Source organism: Lasioglossum baleicum, chromosome 13 (assembly GCF_051020765.1).
Source record: "Lasioglossum baleicum chromosome 13, iyLasBale1, whole genome shotgun sequence".
In the NCBI taxonomy this organism is placed as follows: Eukaryota; Metazoa; Arthropoda; class Insecta; order Hymenoptera; family Halictidae; genus Lasioglossum; species Lasioglossum baleicum.
In genome coordinates this window covers 6,626,064-6,644,173 of record NC_134941.1, presented here as the reverse complement: position 1 = coordinate 6,644,173, position 18,110 = coordinate 6,626,064, and the positions used below count along the sequence as shown (strand labels likewise).

The window sequence follows — 18,110 nt, the reverse complement described above, 5'->3', positions numbered from 1 at the left end:
CTTATCTTTTTTGATCGATTTAACGTGAAACCAGCACAACAAACGCATTCCGGGCGAACGCATTATCGGCATAACCGAATATATCTGCTTAGTCTTTCGGAAAGGAGTGAAACGCGTTCCTCTCACGTGATCTTGGAAAAATTTACTATCAGAAAGCCTTGAGAGAGACTTCAAAAATACGTATAAGAGCAATTTATTTAAACAATATCCACATATTTATCATTGCAATCACAATTTAAATTTTTAGCAACTTTCAGACACGTGGCTAATAAAATTGTAAAAAATTGTATAAAAAAACAGCGCATTTAATAATCTAAAATAACACCTCTCACTGGAAAAACTTGTAGTATAAATGTCGGATAGAGGCACCGCACCCGGTGTGGTAAAGTACTTCTAAAACACTGTATCCAGAAACGCTTCGAGAACAGCGTTGCGACTTTTTCCTCCAATTTGCGTGTTCTTGCCGTCGCATTTTGCGGAGTTTTATACGAGAGTTTCCATTCATATCCTCGCGGCAAACAGCGAGGAAGCACAGGGCTGAAAAGCCGAAGGCATTTCTTCGTGCGTCACCGATATGCATACCTAGGTCTGCGCGAAATTTTTCTGTTCGGGTGCGATCTGCGTGAATCGGAAAAATGCGAGAATGGAGCCCGATGCGAAACATGGGAGAGATCAACGGGTAAGCAGTTCTGCTGGTTTCAAATAGTCGATTTCTGTTTATCCGGTGTTCAAAGGCTGTCCTCGTGAAAATGCATAAACAGATTGCGGATGTTCATGCGTGAAACCGCTTGAAGAGGATCATTTGGGAAATGGAGAATTGCACGAAAATTCACCGCCATCTGATACTATTTAGACTGAATATCGACGATAGACTTTGCAGATTTTATTTACTCCATTTACTAAAATTATACGAGTATTGCACTTTTCTTTAGAATACAAGTTCGTGGAAATACCTTGTTAATATAAGGTAAAATACAATGTAAATATCTTGTAAATAACCATGATCAAGTATATGAAAATAAAAATTCTAAAATACACACATTAATTTATGAAAAATACAGAACTGTGTCATGAATCATACGTTTATTATTTCGTGGAGAGATTTGAGAGTTAAAATATTTGTTGGATGAACTGCGGAAAGATGTAACAGTGTATGTCGCTACTGCTATCTGCTTAAAGCGAAAATTATAATGAACGCATAATTTTCATTTAATTATACGGAATATGTGCTAACACCAAATGTTCAACTTCATCGCGTGGGAATACGCGTTAAAATAATTAGAAACCGAGTGTTCCGATTAAATTGTTAATTAAATCTGTAGAAATTTTGGTAATGAATGCTAATTCACTGTTTAAGCTATTATGAATTATGTATATCAGTCCCGGCATTACCTGAAATTTATGCACGCGAGTGCCTTCGAACTTCTAATTCTCGAATATACACGGTACTCAATTAATTTCCAACTATGTAATAACGAATTTCATAAGCATCGAAACTTTTAATAGGATGAACTGTTTTAGTTAGAGTTGGAAAGCCTTGTTGCCTGTCAGTCATCGTTTTCCGTTTTGCAAATTACATTGAAAAACTCCAAACGGCAATTTTGACTTTGAGATTCTTAAATTTCAGATATCCGAATGCATGCACTATACTGCGGATTGTATGCATTTATGATAAAAATGGGTAGGTCTACTTTCTGACGGTAAAAGAATTTGAAGAATTTAAATGTACTACTGTACTATTCACAGCCTGTTAAACATATTCAACAAGAAATTAAATATTGATTTCACCCGAGCTTGTTACAATTCAGGTAGAAAGTTTTTATTTTGCATAAAGATCCGCAGTCTAGTTATCATTAATATCGAATATTTGAAAATATGCTTTTTTCTGTTGAGTTAGATTTTAAATGTGATACTTGAGATCGTTAAAACGCAATTTAATAAAAAATCTGAAAACTACTTTATACATTTTCAGAAAATGGTATTATATTCTAAATTCTAAATGAGGTGATCTATGACATATTATTTGGAATTGTGTGAAATCCGATCTAGTAAACTCGGCATCGTTTAAATGACACATACAATCAGTAATATCAACTGTTAACAAATGAAAATTGTAGTCAGGGTTCTAACATTTTTTTACTGTAAATTAAGTATCTTTTTTAATAGCAATGGACGTTCCCGTGAACGTAAAAATACGATAAAGCGGTGAATGGGTCCGCTAAACACGCACTCATCTTCCGAGCCACCCCATAGAGGGTTTCCACCCTTCCCAACCCCCTACAAGCAACGCGGTGGGCGGTAACGACTAATTTGTAACCTGACTGCTCACGATGGCCAACTTGATTTGCGATTTGTCAGCCACGCCACCGCCCCTTTTATATTTATGTACAGGTGATCCTCCAATAACACGGTACTCGAAATACACAGAGATAAAATAACACGGTAAAAAATTCCCACAATCCCCGGACAAACAGAGCACTTGATTACGCGAGGTTCCAGATTTTAAACTCCCGAATGTAAATGAAAAAGCGACGCTATCAAAGCCAATTCGCGATATTGTTCGTCGAAAAAAGAATGTACTCTTTTATAGGTAACAGATACTACCCTATAGAAACGAAAAATTCTTTTACCAAATATTTTTTTAACCGTATAAAAATGAAAAATTCTTTCGCCAAATATTTTTTAGCCATATTTTCGTCAATCAAAATCAAATAAAACAAAATTCTATCAAACGATTTAGAAATGTTTAGCAAACGAAATTCGTATCGTATCTCATACTGTGTTCCCAGAAAATAAATAAGAATTTCCGAAGCAGTCTTGTACTTTTGTCCAGTCGATATTGTTCGTTGCATATTGGATATGATACGCGAAACCGTACGAAGTGTACACTTTCCATCTTTAAATGTACGAAATAATTCACAGAGAACGAACCCAAAGAGGCAAATGGACAACGGTTGTTAAATAATTTCAGCTCCATACACACTGCACCGTGAACCAGAAAACGTTTGGACCAGGGCTAGCAGTACAATCCTAAATAACCATGAGGCGTACATTGAAGGTCCAGTAGGGAGGATAAAAAAAAACACGACTATCCACGATTCTGAATTGAGCGACAAAAAAATTCAATGCGACAAAAAGGAATAAGGAAAGGAAGGAGCTTGAAGCGCCGGTACTGTTTCACCGGAGATTTTACTTGCGCTGGTAGATTCGCTCGCTCTATTGATACACCGAGGTCTAACTGACAAGAGAGCAGAGTGCAGCTCGACTTCGCTCTGCAGCAAAACTTGTTGGGGATACAATGACTACATTTCTCTGCAGAGCGTCGACGCGAGCATGAATGCTAGCTTGCGACAGATATCTTTTCAGGTTGCAGACGCGACAACTCACGACACACGTCTTTATATCTGGGAATGGCTTTAGAACGTGTTCCGCGCCGCTTTTTAAGAGCTCCACGTTTGCATAAGAAGCTTTAATGATGACACCCAAGCGGTCAACGTTCCGACGCCGCCGGCACCGTAAACATTTCGTTAAGCTAATTTCTCCTTCGGTCGAACACACCAGGAGCGTCTCAAGAGACGTCAAACTATTATAAGAAGTTCTAGGCACAGGCCGCTCATGCACAAGAAAAACGCCACAAATATAGAAATACAAAATTTACGGGAGTGCGCTTGAAAGTCCTTTGATAGTTTAACTAACTGTGGCAGCAAGTAAAAACAAATAAAACCTAATAGGGCTATCTATAGGCTTAGTTTTATCAGTATGTATTAACGTAAAAATATATTTATTAACCCCTTGCCGTATAATTTTCTTTACAGTTACAGTGATTAAAACGTTTCTAGCCCCAAAAATGTCGTAGAAGGGAAAAGAAAATTTATATTTTTTGTATAGCTACATTTATTTTAATACTTAAATATTGATTACGGACGAATCAAATTTTATTTCAATTAAAAAGAAAAAGAAAGGCGTAACATTCGTATTTGTTAGATTTTGTTTAAAATTTTCATCACGAGTGTGACTCGTTAAAATACGGCAAGGGGTTAATACTCTGGCGAGTATTTTAATGCAATGAAACGAAAAGTGACAAATTTTGAGGTCAGACGTTTTTCTTGTGCATGAGCAACGTCTCTATGACAGATCTTTGCAGTGACAAAAAATTTTACGTCCACCCTCTGGCTTTTCAAGCCGAATGATAAGTCGCAGGGAGCCATACGTACACGTTCTAAATTGTTTACAACACGTATTGAGACATTCACATGCCGATGAAATTATGCACCCCTGAGCGAATAATTTGTTATAACGCCTACGGTGCACACTTTATATAACTTGTTGTAATAAAGAAATTATAATATTTATTCTTTTATCTTTGATATTGATTATGGAAGGGGAATTGATAGCATCGTGGAAGGGGAATTGATAGCATCGTGGAAGGGGAATTGATAGCATCGTGGAAGGGGAATTGATAGCATCGTGGAAGGGGAATTGATAGCATCGTGGAAGGGGAATTGATAGCATCGTGGAAGGGGAATTGATAGCATCGTGGAAGGGGAATTGATAGTATCGTGGAAGGGGAAGGTGTAGTGGAGAATAGCGTCGTGGAAGGGGAAGGTAGAGTGGGGACACAAGACTTCCAGCTACACTGAGAAAGTGATCAGCAACGTGAACTAGTCTGATTAGTAGACTGCGGATCTTTATGCAAAATAAAAATTGTCTGCATCGATTGCGAGAAATAGAAACCAAATAGAATGCTATTTGCTCCCTTAATCATTTTAATAGATGAGAAATCATGTATCGACATGTTCAATTTTCAAAATTTTCCTACAACTTTGAAATGCACAAAGATCCGCAGTCTACTGATTAGTTTTCAGAGACACTGAATGGCGGCGTTTATACCTAAATAGGATTAGCGACAGACTCACCGGCAACTCTCGCCTCCTTACATGCCTCGTACATGTCCTGCTTGATCTCCGGATTGTTATCTGCGATTGTTTCGCCGACGGTGACGAACCTCTCGACCGCCAGATTCACCGCTTGACCGATCCGGTCGACCGCACGGTAACTTCTGCCCGAACATAGCGGACGTTCCCTGTGCGACACTAACGTGGAGATCTGGAAAAAAGGAGAACGAACTGTGTTAGAAGGTGGGAATGTTATAAGATTATTATTATCCTTATAATATCAACCAATTTATAATAATAAATTGATTATAATAATAACCAACAATTCCGAAACCATTTTTGGGAGACACCCTGTATGTAGTAATTTATTCGTAATTAATTACATATTCATTTCATCTTTCGTTTTTTCAAACAATTAGAAGAAGGTGGGGAATTTAATTTGGTCTCCAATGTGAATTTGGTCTCCAATGTGAACTTGGACTATCACACATACACTGTTAATAATGGGGATTCATGGCTGCAACAAATGGTCGAAATTAATGCTCTCTGGATATAATTTTCTTCTCGTGTACAGTAAAGAGGGGAAGATTAGGCTGTGCCTCTGTTTGGCAAAGCCCCAAGTTACAATTCTCACTGCAGATAACGTAGCCACAGAGAAAGTATTAATTTATCTACGTAGATTAGTTCTACTAAATTGATTCGTACTCGCAAGTATTTTGTACCGAATACACATGTATTATTTCTATAATGCTGCACAACTTTATTTTTTACTTCGCAGAAATACGCATTGTATTAAAAGCATCGTATAGAAATTTTTCAGTTTCATTGCAATTTAATTTACAAAAAGCGTTCAAGTCATATCTGGTTAAAAAATATTTGAGAATGTTTCCCAAGTCCCGCAATACTCACACCTCGATACCGTGCGCCTCTATTCGTCAGAAACTTTCCACATTAAATGGAATTCCGAAAATAGGAAAAAAGCGAAAACCCCATTAAAAACAAGCTACACGATTTTCCAACATGAGGAAGCAGCTTTTCGACTACCACGTATTAAACTTTCTACCAATTACCCGTCAGAAATGGGTTGAATTGTGACGAATCTCTTCCCACCGAAATTCGCATATCATATTCAAATTGCTTTTCGACATCTGACTTCGCCATCAGTTTCCAGCTGTTTCCATTATCGTAGACGACGTGACAAGTTATACAGTAATATCACGATATATGTAAAAGAGATGGGAGAGACCCAAGAGATAAAGTACATACTCATCTAATGACAAATATTTATTGTTTTCAATTACGTTTTTATGAAACATTTACCAACATATTAGTAACATTTCTCTGATTACAATGAATCTAAAAATGACATAATTCGTAGTACATCTGCTCACGCAATACACGATTAAATAGGATCTCATTTATTCGAACTGGTCACTGCAACGTGAGCGTCCGGATAATGGAACAATTAACCACAATGCTAGATTAACCCCTTGCCTTACAATATTGTGTCTGACACGTGATGTAGATTCTGAACACATTCTGATAAAAATGTATGTTAATAATTTAAACTGAAATAAAATTCTATTTTGTTAGTATACAGCTATTGGAGAACATATAGGCATACAAGTTATATCAATATTCCCCTTTTTAAGGAAATTACGATCTACAAAAAAGGTTGGTCACTGAAACCATAAAATAAATCGTAAGGCAAGGGGTTATATCTTTATTGATGTATAAACTTATAAATTATTTATTTAAAATGATGTTTCAAATGAGAGTTCGTTGATATCTAGTCGAGAGTATCCAATGGTAGTTATTTATTGTTATAGTGATATAAATGGCATTTCGACTCGATGTATTGTATAGTATCAAGGCAGTATTATCATTATTATTATTTGTGTAGAGTGCATCTCGTTAGCAATTTCGGAAATGCAGAGAATGTTGGCGTCGTCAAAGTCACAACAATTATCGAGGCGACTGGGAAATCCGTGGCCAGAGATGGTTCGCTTAATTATTAACCAAGTTCAGGCCAGGTCTAATTATTGTTGCATCCCGATGTGCGACGTTCTGAAAAATGAGCGTGACTAATGCACGCGAAGCTTTACCTCCGGTTGCAGCGGAGGAAAGCAGCCACGCTCGGATTGTTTTGTCTGCCGGCTAACGACCAGACAGCCATCCCCCCCCTTCGCCGCCCCTTTTGCAAGCCTCACTCCCCCGTCGCCCTCGGTAAACGCCGAACGTGCATTCAAGAAAGATGCACGGGAGCAACCCCGTTACCTGGCCTGTAGCTGCAGGGCCCATATATCTCGTTTTCCTCGCAATTAGACAATGCATTTAGCCACCGCCCCTTTTAAACTGTTCTGCGAGCCGGCCGAGGACGAGTAGATGGAAGAATGAGAAAGCGACAAGCAGGCTTCTACGGGCGGGGAGAGAAATGGGGGGCAGAAATAGGTCGACGGAAGAAGAAAATGAATCGAGGAAAATGGTAAGATGCGAGACCGATCTGTATATAGGATGACCGATTTTAACACCTGGCCGACCAAGATTTTCAACATTTTACGTACCGGAAGTGTATCAACCCTCGGAAAAGTCGGGAAAACTTTTTGAGCGTCATTTGTGGGCTCAAAATGCATTTTGACATTTAAAAAATCAAAATGATTCTCATTTTGCGTAAAAATAAAATTTTTTTCTTCGAAACATCTTTTCCGCAAATTATCGGAAACCCTTGAAAGGATCGTGACAATTGAGTGCTTCCACGAAAAAGCTGGAAAAAATTATTCTTGCACGTAAATTATGTTGAAATGATGTAATTTTAATCTAATCGTTATCAAACATAGAAAGAATCCTCGACGTGACTAATTTCTTGCAATCGATGCAGACAATGTTTATTCTGCATGAGGACTAACAATAACCGAGGATATCGATGCGTCTCTAAACCCACGCGAAAGGGAAAAGTATATCGCCAATAAAATAACCAGTGTTCGCATTCAGTGGGACCGAAACGCAGTGGGTGGATGGATGCAAAAGTCCGCGACTATCAGCTGGCAAGGCAAGACGACAGAAAATAACGAGAACTGGAATGGAAGAAGAAATAGGAGAATAATTGACACAGAGAAACGGAGGAGGCGGGCGAAAGGAATATCGGGAAAGCGACGGACCCGGAGGCATTGTTTAGCGACGTGAATGCGTACAATCGAATGAACACAAGCGCACGAGAGGCACACGTGCACGAACACCGAGACGACATTTCCAGCCGGCGTTCATTCGTTCGGCTCGTGGTTCGCGGGTTCGCTTTCAACCATTGTCAAATGTCGCGGATCCAGACAAGAGCAATGACGTTACGTGACGACGCGGGCACGGGTATCGACTCGCTTCCTTGTCGACTTGCATTGTTGCCCCCTCCTCCCCTAACCCCCCCCCCCAACACGCTGTGGATTTTTTCGTTTCAGGCGGGACTTATCCCTATCTGTCACTCATCACCGCGAGCACGTGGAAAATTTTAATATTGCCCGGCCGGAGGGAAACCGGGTCAGACAGCTTTGCGCGTTTCCCACTCGTTAAGTTTACTTTTCAGCGTAAACGACCCCCCGCGACAAATGTTTTCTCGCCGTTGCTGCGCGAATACGTTGTCCAACCACCGCGAACAACGCGCGTAATGTGTGCGATGCGCACTCGTATTCGAGTCTGCCCAAAATTTGAGGATACAACTTTTTTTTGGAGATCGGGAGGCTGCTGTTGCTGCAGGTGGAGTAACCAACAATTGCACAGTCGATCACGAGGTACTGATCTTCTACAATTGCCTTTTACCCAATTTTTATTTTGCATAAATATCCTCGGTCTAAATAGTTGTATACTTAGAAGCTTGTAGAAGAAAATTGTGTCATATCATGTAAAAAAAAAAAATATGACTGGTTCCTAATTTTTGCAATTACTGATATCATAAAAATGTTTCTAATATTAGAAATTATAGTATTATATTTCTAATGAAATCTGAATCGATGCAGTTTTTTCATTATTACAGAGCAGTATACATCAGTCGGATTTATTACTCCGTAGTTCTACTGTTAAGTAGATTTGGTCTTACATAGCCAGATAATTTCTCTTCACTCTTGGTATCAATAAGTAATAAGTAGACTGCGGATCTTTATGCAAAATGAAAATTTTGTGCATGCATTTTAAGGAGGGGCCACATAAAAAATTCTTTTATCCTTTAATAATTTTAATAGGTTGAAAATAGTGAATTCTCTCAATCTTTATTCTATTTTAAATTGCACCTACCCATTTTTACCAGAATTGCATAAAACCCGCAGCCTAGTAATAAGTAATATGTAGTATTAATAGTTCGTATCTAGTATCAATAATTAATATCTAGTATTAGTAAGCAACGTCAATCATGTAATATAATTACACAAGTAAAAAATTATACTCTTCAGAAGGCCTAAAGGTTGATAGGTTTGATAACATCTTTCTCAATTCAGACAAATGATTGTATTATTTTAAAAAATCAGGGTGCTACTCTTTGCACCTCACCCCTCCCCCCAATATTTTGAAGTTTAAAAAATCTTCTTTTCACTGTTCAACAAAATTTCAGAGTGACATAATAATAGCTCCAACAATAAATAGCTCCAGAGGAAACAGTTTGAAACACTTTGTCAGCCCACCCTGTGTAATACAAGCGAGTAATTACTTTCTCGAACGAGTTTGCATGAATCAATCGGACAAAATAACTCTGACTACCTTTTTGATATAAGCACCCCCGTGGGGAATGTTCCCGGTGTCACAGGAACGTGATTTCCCGTGTATATCTTTATCCACTGATGTTTCCCCGATGTTTTCCTGATGTTTTCCTTATAAGCTGACGTCTCTGATACGATCGTAAGTGCTTTTAGGAATCAGTTCTTTTTGAGGAGGATCATAAAGGAAACATTTACTGGTACGATGCTTCTCCCGAGGGAAGCGACGGAAAACTCACTCGTTTATAGATTCTGTCGTTATCATTTTCGCGTATAGTCGCGGGAGTTGTATTCCCTGCTTTACGAGCGGAGCGTGCTACCAAATCAGATGTGAAGTTGACAAGGGGGTGCGTGCTTGTTCGCTCTGTATCGATTTTATTTGTTCAAAGCATGAATTAAATAATGCAAATTTATGGAAATATTCAGCATTTATTAACTAGTTAGTACTACACAAGTTCTTAAAAGTTTCTCTACAAAGTCTTATTTGATCTACAGAAATAAAAACGTATCCAACTAGAAAAGGATTTTCTGTGATAAATAATTCGGAATTAAGTTGCAGTAACCAAGCGTAATTTTTCTTTTCCGATCGTGAATCCTATGACAGGGATATCGCGAATAAATCGGATAATCAATTGTCCATGTACACTCGGACAGTTCTCTACCAGTATTTCCGACAAGTGCCAACGTGTGTACGTGTATTTCTGATAAATCGTTGAGCATTTTGAGATAACAGGCAGCGTTGGACAGTATTCAAATAAATTCTTATTTCAACAAAGCACAGAGAATGAAGCTTCATTTTTTAGTCGTTTATCTGTCGGGGGATTCAATTTCTGTAATCTTCTATTTATCACTCGTTAACGTCAACGACGTTATCTTTTTTATCGTAGAAAATTTTAGAATAACTGTTATTTTTCTGTCCCTGTGTCTAACCACTCGCCTAACTCTCTACAATTATTCGGCCAGAGTCGAGTTCATTTGTGTCAAACATTGGCGGCGTAACTTGTGCACCACCGATCATAAACTGTCACTTGCTCGCCATTTGAGTCGGTCACTCAAAGTTAATTTGATGCGTGACAGTCCGAGTAAACGCGCGTAGCAATGGATCAAATTTGGGCTTCGCAATACCAAAGGGATTTAATTGAAAATTCACGGGACCACTAGCCACAACTCACTAGCGATTGCTAATATTTCACTACAACAGCGTTCTGTCGCAATCTACATCAAAATTGTACAGATCACAAAAATGTAACAAAAAATAATAGTTCAATAATAATAAAAAACCTATTCCCTTCTTCAGTATCTTCATTTATTTTATCTAAAATTTGCTTCTTAAAACTATTCTTTTTCAAGAGTGTTATGTATCATATATCATCAAATTTTCGGGTAACCCGATTCCTTCGGGAATATCGAAATTTTCAGGAAACCTGATTCCATCTAGCACACCCATCTAGCACACCCCTAATAACTACGAAGACTACAACTGTCATAAACGCCGGTAGCGAGCATATTGAATTGGCGATCTGCACGACAGCTTCAACCACTCGATGTCAAGGCTAAGATTAAACAAAAATGACATTGAGATCGAACTGTGTCAGGAAATAAAATTGAATAACAATTCCCGGGTGGCAAGTAGGCCGAGCAAGTGACAGATTTGTTATCGGGAAATATACGCTCGATACACGTCCGCCTGGGAAATATCAGGACTCCGATAAGTTTTAATCTTTCATGTTTGGCGACAGCGTGATGAGAATTTGGTGCCATAGCTCCCGTGGTCGGCAACGAGCCCGTAAATTCATTAGCTGAATGCAAGAGCGACGATATACGGAACAAAATTCCTTGCATAAGTTCATACTTCTTGCGGGAAGAAAGTTATTACACGGTATCGCATAAACTACCGGGGTCCTCTATCGTAAATTCCCCGACCACCGAACAATTAATCTGCTACCGGATAAACTTGTGCAACTTGAGTAAGGACCCTGGTCAGCCGCGGCTTCCCCTGCGGCTTCGACTGCAAAATGATTTTCGCAAATACTGCACATATCGTTCCGGTAAAAATTATTTAAACAACATGGCAGAAGTATGTAGGATAGCGCAGAACAGTAGAAAATGCTGTTAGACCTATTACAAAGGAGATACATTTCTATTTCATTCCAGTTTGTTCGGATTGAGATAGATAATTTTTATTTTGCATAAAGAAGCCTAATGTCCAAGTTTAAATTCAAATAAGAAAATTATGCAGATTTCATTCTGGTCCATTATCACCTTCACTTTATTCCGCACAAAAGTTCAATATAACTGCATGTTAGCAATTAGCATTATTTTATGTGCACGATTAAAAGACAGTGAAAATACAGAGCTTGATGATTTTAAATTTCTGACTGAAGAAAAGAACTTTCGTGTTCTGTTAAATGCTACAACAAATGTTACGTGCGCAATTAAAAGTCAGTGAAATACAGAGCTCGGTAAACTGTGTGAAATTTCTGACTAAAGAAAATTAATATTTACAATTCAGCTGGTAACATTTGTGTTCTTTAAGTGCTAAAATAAAAAGGGTAATGGGAACCAGTGGTAATATGCGGCTGCCCCAGAGTTAAACTTCGTTAACAGATTGTATTTAATATTTACTAGTATTAATATTCAGTGGTGTTTACAAAGAAGAAATTATGTAACGTCGTCAGATTGGCATTGTGCAGAATTGTAACGTTTATCGGCGACTATAGTTCCGGTATTAATCCGAACTTAAGGAAGACAAAGGAAAGTGAGCGGAGTCGAAGTGACACAAATTCTCTGTGACAGAGGCAAACCACGCCGGTTGAACTCGAAGAGCACAAATTATGCGAAGCGTGACATTAACTCCGGATTTAATTATTCGCACCCCCTTCGGCTCCTTTCTTTATCTTATGAGCCAAGTTCACGAATTTAAACGAGTTTCCTCCTGGCCCTGGAAATTCCTTCAATTACAGGATCCTTCCACTCTGTGTGCCAATTCACTTCATTTTTCGTTGACTCTTACACGTTATTCACGCATCCCACGCGTTCCTGCCCGCTATTACCCGGAGAACCCGCCTGCTGTACGGTACAATTAATATATGTGTTAATTAACGTGCGACGCGTGCGACTCCGGTGGTTATGCAAATTTGGTAATTTTGCTTGTTACGCGATAAACGAGACGCGATAATTGCTAATTCCTCTTAACACGTATTAAATTTACAAACAACCCCAGAGCCTGTCAGGATGCAAATTAGAAGTTTTTGGATGAGGTACAACAAACAAGATAAAAACGTATAATGGAGCGTATAATTTGTAACAACAAAATCCCTCTCCTTTCCTAAATTGAAACATTGAAAACCAGGAAACCCAAAATTGTGCTGTGAGATTCAAAAAAGGTCTCGGTGGCTATCAGCTTCGTTCGGAAAGTCGTTTCGTTTTCTCAAGGGAAAATGAAAGATGGAATTCATAGAATAAAAGTCAAATAGAATGTTATTTCATCCCGTAATGATTTTAATAGAGGAGTAATTATACATCGATATCTTGTATAAAAACGCAGTCTAGTAATAACAGATTTGAGCAATTCCATTTTTACACGAAAAACGAAATTACTTTCCGAACGACCTAGTTTAAAAACGTATGTAATTATGTGGCAATTGAATATTTCTCATTTATAGTGATGTGATTTTAAAAGACCGTCTGTGATATTAAAAACGTTTGCTATTCTTTTAGAAAGAAATATTCAATTTACTCTTTCATTCAAAAATAAAATTCATGGAGATTTTTCTTCCATGCAAAAATAACATTACACATGAACACTTCATTGAAAAATAATTGAATAACCTTGGTATTGCTTCAACAAAATCCTCACAATTGTAAAATACAGCAAAATTAATTTTTATAGTGGTCCGTTTTCATGGTGGAAAAATTGCAGCCCATATAATTAATTGAACTTTACCAAGCGGAATAGAACGTAGAGGAAATGGAAGTTAGGGAGAACATGAAGTACCACCCGCAGAGCCTGTGCGAGACCGCATCAATTTATCGTAGAGAGACTGAGCTTCCCGTGACGATTAGTTGAAAAAGGTCGTGAATATTCAATTCGGTACTAATTAAAGGCGTAGACCCTCTCAAAGTGAGAGGTCATGTGTATGTAAACAATCTAACATCTCCTATTTACTCTTTCGCTTATAGTACCATCCGCGTTGAATTTTTTACCATTCATTATCCCCGCGAACGTGCGATTTTTGTGACATTCAAAGTTTGAAATTCGTTTCATGTTCAGCCCATCGCCTATTATAAACATAATAGTATAAAAGTGTCTTTACTTCGAGACATTTAATAACCTATAATAGTTTTCTGGAAATATAGGGTGTCCCAAAAATGTAGTAGTTTCCTTCAAAGGAGTGATTCCTGAGGTCATTTGAAGTAACTTTTTCCTTTGGGAAAATGTTTTCGCGACTTGGTTAAGGAGTTATTAAAGAAAAACCGCGGACCAATCAGAGCGCAGCTACTACGGACGGGTTCCGGCTCTGATTGGTCCATGTTTTTCATTGATAACTCCTTAATAAAGCCGCGGAGAAAATTTTTGCAAAGGGAAAAATTACTTCAAATGAACTCCGGAATCACCGCCTTCAAGGAGGTACAACATTGTTGGGACACCCTGTATACTATACTTATTCTAAATATAAGAATTCAATAATTTCTGTGTTTCGATAATTTTAACACTAGAACTACCGAGCACTAATTTATTTAGACTTCGTACCAGTTTTATTGAAATATGTACTTAAACAGAGAAATTCACTAAAAAAATTTCTCAACATATTTATAATTTTGATATTTCTAAAGGAACAAATCAGAAGTCATTTTGACTCTCATCCGGTAGTTTCAGTATTAATAGCTGGGCATTTTTTTTTATAAATCGTATAAAATTTTACACGAAGTACATGTATCGTCATCGTCTGCTGTTGAGACTCTAATATCGCAATTAGGATAAAAATTCTGGTGTCGTACTTTAATTGGATGGCACGAGTTTCTTGTTCACCAGTGAGGAAAGTATGATTTAATTTACCACAAATGGTACGTATCAATTCAGTTTGCTTACTTCAGTAAACTACCCTGTCTCCTGCTTGGTAATTAATAGATATCGCGCCGATCAATGAGACCTAACCCGGACCAACAATGAGAGTTATATTTGTTTAATAGGCCACGAAGCAAATGTTACGCGTCCATAACAAGAGCAACGCCTGTCAAATATTTTGGTTAATAGTTGATATTAAATAAAGCTAGCCAAGCAAATTGCTTTCTCTTTCGGAGTATGTTTAACCAGAAAACACAGGTTCACTTAACCCTTCGCTGCATAGTGTATCATATCTGATACAGTTAACAAATCTGGTATACAAAACTAAGAGAATGTGTTTCTTACTATTCTACAATTTTATCTCATTTGATAAAATATTGTTTTAATTTTTCAAAATATTTTTCCCTTAAATAAAACACAAAAACTGACCTCGTCTCAGTTTTTTCATCCAAATTAAAAAAATCACGCAGTGAAGGGTTAATGATATTTAGTGATTAAAAATGGTGGACTTTTGTTAACTGCGAGTTTTGTGATCGTTAAAACCAGGTAAAACCCATGAAAATTTAATTATGTATATTTTGTATTCCAACATTAAATTAAAAAAAAAAGATTGGAACAAATAAATATATTCATTATTAGTTCATTATTAATTCAGCAATAGAATTCAATATTGTATTACCGTGTCACAACACCGACATTTTGCAAAAGGGCAATTCACGTTTAAGCTACATAATAAGTTATTATTATTAATATTATTATATGAATAACTTTCACACCAAGCTGTTATAATTCCGGCCCTCCTTTCTTCGTCGAAAAGAGGAAGGGTTCCGACGTTTCCATCTTTGGGCCAAAATAAATCTGTGGAGCGATAAATAACGTGACCCAGGTCAAGTGGTCTCGTGCTCAGAAGTAAGTCAACGGAGAAAGTTTTCCGTCACCAAATTCAGTCTCCCTCACCTTGCCGTCTTTGGCTTTTCACATGAGAAATATGCTCGCGAGGCCAATGGAAAAATGGACAAAAAGTAATAAGTAACAATAAGTTTAACAATAATATTTTCAAAATGTAGGATTAACATCGATTGAAATTTTGGTTGTTCATTTTGACTTTATACAAGAAATAAACTATTGTTTATGGACTGGAGCTATAGAAAGTTTGCACACCCCATTATCTATGCATATATTTTAAATTAATCATTCGAAAGAAAACCTATTTCGTTTTGAAACTTCAATTAAAATTCAAAGATGAAATTAGGATATTCACTCATAGGTTAATTCAATAATATGATAAGTGAACTGCGGACGTTTATGCGTTTTCCAATTTTTGTAGACAAATTTGAAGAAAGTGGAATGAAATAAAATTTAAACGAATATTTAAAATTTAAAACAAATAAGAACTGTACAAAATTCTATTGAATTTTATATTCTAGCATTTTTTGAAAATTTTCAGGAGACATAAATGCATAAAGATCTGCAGTCTAATGATAAGTTACCTTAAAAATGAAAGAAGTATTGAACAAATCTATGAATAAAAATATCTTAATTTTATCGTTGAATATAAATTTATAAAGACTACGAGTTCCCGATATTTGTAGTCGACTAAATACAGCAAGGATAACGAGATCGCAATTGTTTTTAAAAACTGAATTAAAATTTCGGAGAAATTCCACATGGAACTATGGTAATTCCGCGGACTGTACCTTCTCTGAAGTTCAGGTGTAAGGAAAGATTTGGCAAAAGTCTTTCGAGTGTGCATGCACCGGATCCTCGACTGTTCAAAGATGTAGCAGGGTTAAAGTGCGATAAAATATTCCGGAACCGCGTTAATTATGGGGCTTAAGCCTCTCAAAGTGAATGAATATTGGCATGCACGTGATCTAACCTACGTCGTTTCCCCTTGACTCATCCGTTCCCGTCCCTTTTCCTAGCGTTCGACGTATCATGCGATTACTCGCAACGTCGCCGGGGACATCCCCCTGGTTTCTGCTCTTATAAAAGATGCATGAACTGTGCTTTAACGGCGTTCACGCTATCCGTCACAGAAGCTTCCTTATTTTCCTCTTTCAACCCCTTTCACCGCGCGTAGTCCAACTGTCTCCACGTTCCAGATGCTGTCATACCTCTTCGTCGTCTCGCTCCGATTGCTAAGATTTATTTACCTAGCCAGCCGCCAGATGCTTTTGTTCGCGGAAATAACGAGACATCGAACGGAGGCTTATTAAAGGCTGAAACACCCTGTAAGTCTTTGTTGTCTAGACCACGGAACACGAAGATTGCCCCAGGATCTTTTACTTTCTGGGACGGGCTAATAAATATTAATGATTCTTGCCTGTCATGTTTTTGTGCGAACCTTAAACAAGCTCTTTTTACTACCTTACAATGAGCTCACTACCCAGAAAATTCCGGAGATGAAGTTTCAGTTGACGAAATTAGAAAATGTTGGACTATGTTTATTCGTAGAGAAGTTAATACAGCATTAATTTCTAAGGTATGATTGACCCTTAAGTGGTACAGTGTTTATGCTAGGAAGTATCTTAATAGGACATTTTAAAATTGTTTATAAATTTTCTCAAATACCTTTAACTATATAATTTAAGAGTAAATATTAAATTTCATTAGCATAGTGGAGTAATTTCAGTAATTTTTAACCCCAGAACGACGAATATTTTTCACAATTATACAGTTGACTAATAAAACCATTTACAATAGTGGGCTCATCAATTTTTCTATTGTTCCTGTTTTGGCAACAGAAATTGAGTAATTCAATGATGATTTTAATATTGTGGTCCAAAATGGACCCAATTATTGCAGGATTAATTTCACTAAAACCATTGTTTATATAATGAGTCGATAATATCACTTTAAATGCGAACGCTTATTATTAGTGACTATGTAGCATCGCATCGAATTTTGATGTACGCATTGGCCGTGTCGACAATACAAACAGCCAGACAAATTTTTTTAAACATAGATCAATCATCATCCGTCGGCTGCATTCAGTGTAACCGTATTTCTTTAACCGTAAGTGGCATTATATCGACAAAACGTTTATCTCATTTGAAATTCTGATCTAACCTCATGAGCGATATTACACTTGACTTTAGATAATCAAGATTATACATGAACACGCTTTCTTTAATCTGATCGTTCGTTGCAATTTCTTGAAAATGTAGTACACGAACGTTGAAAATTATTCTCCACATTTTAAACTAACTTTATCCACCTTTATCACTCTCTCCCTATCACTAACATAAGTTTATGAATGATATGATTTTTCAAAAGTATATTTGTGTAAATGCTCTTGATTAGTTTTCCAGAGAGAAATCAATAAATATTTAAAATATTTACTTTTTGTCTGTCGTCTTGTGCGTTCGTCGAATAAGAATGGATAAAGTATTAAGTAAACGATTGCATTTT

General features: G+C 37.2%; 1 protein-coding gene across 6 annotated transcripts in view; it reads right to left on the bottom strand.

The window, feature by feature from the left end:
* The window catches only part of Alpha-catr (alpha-catenin related), a 126,350-nt gene that overhangs the window by 59,232 nt on the left and 49,008 nt on the right, over window positions 1-18,110 (bottom strand). For all 6 annotated transcript variants that reach the window (XR_013010363.1, XM_076437458.1, XM_076437459.1 and 3 more), the window contains one exon: window positions 4,917-5,106. Coding sequence is in view for 5 of the 6 variants with exons in the window: in XM_076437458.1 (XP_076293573.1) it covers window positions 4,917-5,106 (190 nt within the window). In the remaining variant the exon portion in view is untranslated. The remainder of the gene's footprint in view (window positions 1-4,916; window positions 5,107-18,110) is intronic.